Raw genomic sequence first — 5,326 nt, 5'->3', positions numbered from 1 at the left:
TCCTCCCCTCATTCTGTTCCCTTCCGTTCTTCTGTTCCCTCCCATATCTTCCCTCGTTCATCACTTCTACATTATGAACGTTGGTTTACCTGCTTTGTCGGTCCCACTTAAAATCTTATACGTCGTTATCATGTCCCAACTTTATGCAGGTGTACTCCCCAAGTTGTGGACCCAGGTTCGAGCAGCTACTCTAAACATCCCTCCCCCATCTTTCGACCATCAGTAGTTCAATGTAGTGAGTTTCACCTTAAGCATATTTATTGTCTTAACATATTTACATATAAAACTGTGACTCAAACTGGCGTCAACTTCCTCGTCTAGACCGTCTCGCTCATTTACAACATTAAGGCTGAACAAGTTCAAATTCAAATTTAGATTCAAATGTTTATTCAGGTAAAGTACATACATACAAGGTGTGATACAAACATTGATGGATTTATAGATAGAGCTAGTAAATACAATGCCTAAAGCCACTATTACGCAAAGTGTTTCGGGCAGAAAAAACACTAAAGACGGAAGATAAAAGTTATTTCTTCCTTGTCTGTGATGCATCTGTTTCCAGTTATGCTCTGTTGCTCTACTGTTCCTTAATTTGAACAGTGTTTCTGTTGCTCCTTTGTGAACCTCTCAGTTGTTATGTCTGCCCAGCTAGTTCTTCCTTCCTCCGGTGTAGCGAGGGGTCAGTTCCTTCAGTCTGTCTTCGTAGCTCAGGAACTGGCTTTAATTGTTGCATATTCTTGTACCGTTTTTTAGTCTTGTGTGTATGTGTTTACTATATGTTCCTGCCTGATCGAGCTGTTAGCTCTTGGACCCCGCCTTTCTAGCTCACGGTTGTCTAATTTACTCACTCCAGACCTATTTTCCTGCATATATTTTTACTTATTTTTTACATATTTTTACTGCATATATTTATACCTTTCTCGCACGTACGTACACGCAAAGCACGCACGCGCACACACAGGGGGCCGGTCGGCCGAGCGGACAGTACGCTGGATATGTGATCTTGTGGTCCCGGGTTCGATCCCGGGAGCCAGCGAGAAACATTGGGCAGAGTTTCTTTCACCCTATGCCCCTGTTACCTAGTAGTAAATAGGTACCTGGAAGTTAGTCAGCTGTCACGAGCTGCTTCCTGGGGTGTGCGTGTGTGATGTGAAGAAAATAGTAGTAGTAGTAGTTAGAAACAGTTGATTGACAGTTGAGAGGCGGGCAGAAAAAGCAGAGCTCAACCCCCGCAAGCACACCTAGGTGAATACAACTAGGTGAATACACACACACAAGACAGAGACGCAGGCTAGGATAACTGGGAAAACAGCGAACTGAGTAACAAAGTATCTGAAAGACAGAAAGCAAAGAGTCACAGTCAGAGAGATTACAAACCGGAGGAATGTAAGAACTGGGGTCCCACAAGGCTCTGTCCTGGGACCGCTGCTGTTCCTAATTTATGTGAACGACCTTCTTGAGAGAGTGAGTTCAGACATGTCAGTGTCTGAGATGATACAAAACTGATGAACGTGTAAAAGATGAGGACTACAGGAAGCTACAGGAAGACCTTGACAAACTTCAGGAATGTCAACCCTGGAAACACAAACCGAAACTGTCTCTATTTTCCGCTTGTTACAACTTGTAATAAAGTTGTTACATCTTGGCTTAACGTGTTAATGACGTATTAGAACGTTGTTACAACTTGTTATATTGGTTGTTATAACTGGTTAGGAGGTGTTAAAACTTGTTCGAACGTTGTAGCAACGTCGTAGTTTCGGTGTGTGTGTTTGGCGGGAAACAAATGATTCCTGGAAATCAATTCCAACACGTGTAAGGTAGTGAAGATGGGAAAGGAAGGAGACCAAAAGGGATCGACACCATAAGGGGAACGCAGATATAGGAACCAGAAACAGAGAAGGATCTGGAAATGGATATAATTCCGACACTCACACCGGAGGCACACATAAACAGGATAACATGCTTGTATGTGCAACAAGCATTCCGTCAGTGTGGGCGTTGTCAAGCAGCCCTCCGTCAGTGTGGGCGTTGTCAAGCAGCCCTCCGTCAGTGTGGGCGTTGTCAAGCAGCCCTCCGTCAGTGTGGGCGTTGTCAAGCAGCCCTCCGTCAGTGTGGGCGTTGTCAAGCAGCCCTCCGTCAGTGTGGGCGTTGTCAGGAAGCACTCCGTCAGTTTGGGCGTTGTCAGGAAGCACTCCGTCAGTGTGGACGTTGTCAGGAAGCACTCCGTCAGTGTGGACGTTGTCAAGAAGCCCTCCGTCAGTGTGGGCGTTGTCAAGAAGCCCTCCGTCAGTGTGGACGTTGTCAAGAAGCCCTCCGTCAGTGTGGACGTTGTCAAGAAGCCCTCCGTCAGTGTGGGTGTTGTCAAGAAGCCCTCCGTCAGTGTGGGTGTTGTCAAGAAGCACTCCGTCAGTGTGGGTGTTGTCAAGAAGCACTCCGTCAGTGTGGGTGTTGTCAAGAAGCACTCCGTCAGTGTGGGTGTTGTCAAGAAGCACTCCGTCAGTGTGGGTGTTGTCAAGAAGCACTCCGTCAGTGTGGGTGTTGTCAAGAAGCACTCCGTCAGTGTGGGTGTTGTCAAGAAGCACTCCGTCAGTGTGGGCGTTGTCAAGAAGCCCTCCGTCAGTGTGGGCGTTGTCAAGAAGCACTCCGTCAGTGTGGGTGTTGTCAAGAAGCACTCCGTCAGTGTGGGTGTTGTCAAGAAGCCCTCCGTCAGTGTGGGCGTTGTCAAGAAGCACTCCGTCAGTGTGGGTGTTGTCAAGAAGCACTCCGTCAGTGTGGGTGTTGTCAAGAAGCACTCCGTCAGTGTGGGTGTTGTCAAAAAGCACTCCGTCAGTGTGGGTGTTGTCAAGAAGCACTCCGTCAGTGTGGGCGTTGTCAAGAAGCCCTCCGTCAGTGTGGGTGTTGTCAAGAAGCCCTCCGTCAGTGTGGGTGTTGTCAAGAAGCCCTCCGTCAGTGTGGGTGTTGTCAAGAAGCACTCCGTCAGTGTGGGTGTTGTCAAGAAGCCCTCCGTCAGTGTAGGCGTTGTCAAGAAGCACTCCGTCAGTGTGGGTGTTGTCAAGAAGCACTCCGTCAGTGTGGGTGTTGTCAAGAAGCACTCCGTCAGTGTGGGTGTTGTCAAGAAGCCCTCCGTCAGTGTGGGCGTTGTCAGGAAGCACTCCGTCAGTGTGGGCGTTGTCAAGAAGCACTCCGTCAGTGTGGGTGTTGTCAACAGGTGGAAACAGTATTAACAGACTCCAGATATGACTGTATGCCAGAGTGAGCCGCCACTCCCTAAGCAGCCTGCCCTCTCCATTGCTCACAACGTCACACAAATGATGTACTATACTACTGCCCGAACCAAACTTAACCACTCATAGAAAACGTGAGCGTTGAAATTGAAATTGAAATTGAAATAAGTTTATTGAGGTAAAATACACACAAAGGGATGAGGTAGCTCAAGCTATTCTCACCCCATTCAGTACAACGTGTTAATATATACATAGACACACATCACAAATAAACACATTACCAAACATTTTGAGAGGTAAAAATATACATTTCCTCCTTCACAAGTAGTATGTTATCAGACGTACACACAAATACTTTTATGACCTAGGTATACTGTATAGACAAATTGCAAGACACCTGCAGATAATTCAACAAAATATTACAATCTTGGTGCAAAATTCTTATATCTCTCAAGAATATCATCAACCTGTCCGTTGTGACACATCCAGGCTATTTGTTCAGGAACAGTCCTTATCTCAGTGTTTCTATATACACTAATCAACGGACAATCAAGAATATAATGGGCAAGGGTGTGAGACCTTAACATACCACATAGTTTACACTTCGTGTCATTACCATGAACATCTATCCCATATTCCCAGTAATATTTGTACCCAAGCCTGAGCCGCATGTACACAGAGTCACTCCAAGCATTTCTCCTTTTACCATAAGTGAAATGGGTGTTTTGACTCACATACATGTAGTGTTGCATGGTTTGACTACTCTCATACATTATCTCTCTCCTCTCCACTCCCGCCTGTGCCTGAATATTTCTGATTTTGCTTCTTATTTGTCTCATTGTGAATTCACATTCAATGTCAACTTGTGGTTTTGATGTGGCACGTTTGGCCAAGTCATCCGCCACCTCGTTGAGCACTATTCCAACGTGAGATGGAATCCACATGAATTTCACACTATAACCTTTCAGCTGTATCTCAGTTATTCTTCTCTTACAGTCCTCCACTATAGACATGAAGACTGGGTTTCGACTGTTTAAGGACTCCAGTGCTCCTCGGCTATCGACAAATACAAAAACATTTTTGTCGTCATGACGTACTTCCTCCAAACACGCCAGAATGGCCTGCAGTTCAGCTTGTGTGGATGATATATAATTACTAAGCCGGAGTTCAATTATCCTGTCCACAGTCCCAAACTCCGTATAATCCCTTATTAGGACACCACACCCTGCCCTGCCATCCTCCGCCACCGACCCGTCGCAATATACATGTAAACTGTTGCCTCTTGGTAACCGAGATATCATGCTTCCATACAAACACCGTAATTGTCCCGGTTCATGATGAATCTTTTTCACCTTGAGGGGTACAATTTCGACGTCTATTTTCTGTACTTTCCAGGGAGCAGACATATTACACTTTCGAGAGGGTTTACAGCAGTCAAGTACGTCGTATTCCCTGAGGTCATGAGCTAATCCTCTCGTATAGCGTGTCTCCCTCAGTTTCCTGGAAGTGTGTACGTCACTCAAGCAGGTCTGAACGCTCTCAAACAGCTTATCCCCTCCTTTTCTCCGCATGAAACGAATAGATACTCTAGTGTTAATGTCACGGACTCTATCACACACACTCTGTAAATTTAATTCCATTCTCATTATTTCAATCATTGCATTTCTTTGACATCCAAGAATAATCCTCATAGCCTCGTTCTGTATCAGCTCTATTTTTTGAATTCTGCCTTGGCCTGTGTAAGACAATACGGGTGCTGCGTAGTCTATCAGGGAGCGAACAGTGCTTATGTATAACATCCGCAAGATAGGTACCCCAACACCTTTACCAGAAAAAGCCAGTGCTTTTAGAGGATGCAGACGGGCTTTACATAAGGTGCTGATATGATTTATTTCAGCATTTTTACTCTCACATGTGTATCCAACATACATGCCCAGATACTTGTACTTCTGTACACGGCTCAGTTCCACACCATTTAGAGTAAGTGTTATATTTCTTCGTTTCCTATACTCGTATTTGGTTTTATCTGCATTTATAACTAAGCCTAACTTGTGACAGGTTGTACCAAGTATGTTAAGAGCATCTTGAATTTTGTTCCCAGA

At 45.3% G+C, this 5,326-nt stretch overlaps 1 protein-coding gene across 1 annotated transcript; it reads left to right on the top strand.

Annotated features, from left to right (window-relative positions):
• The first annotated feature begins 1,967 nt into the window (after positions 1 to 1,967).
• On the top strand, positions 1,968 to 3,224 carry LOC123754865 (mucin-19-like). Its single transcript, XM_069332556.1, has one exon. It carries the CDS (start codon positions 1,968 to 1,970, stop codon positions 3,222 to 3,224), a length of 1,257 nt encoding a protein of 418 aa, XP_069188657.1.
• Positions 3,225 to 5,326: the final 2,102 nt, after the last annotated feature.

The sequence above is a fragment of the Procambarus clarkii genome, chromosome 28 (assembly GCF_040958095.1).
Source record: "Procambarus clarkii isolate CNS0578487 chromosome 28, FALCON_Pclarkii_2.0, whole genome shotgun sequence".
NCBI lineage: Eukaryota > Metazoa > Arthropoda > Malacostraca > Decapoda > Cambaridae > Procambarus > Procambarus clarkii.
Note: the sequence above shows the minus strand (reverse complement) of the source record. Positions and strands in the feature narration are given on the sequence as shown.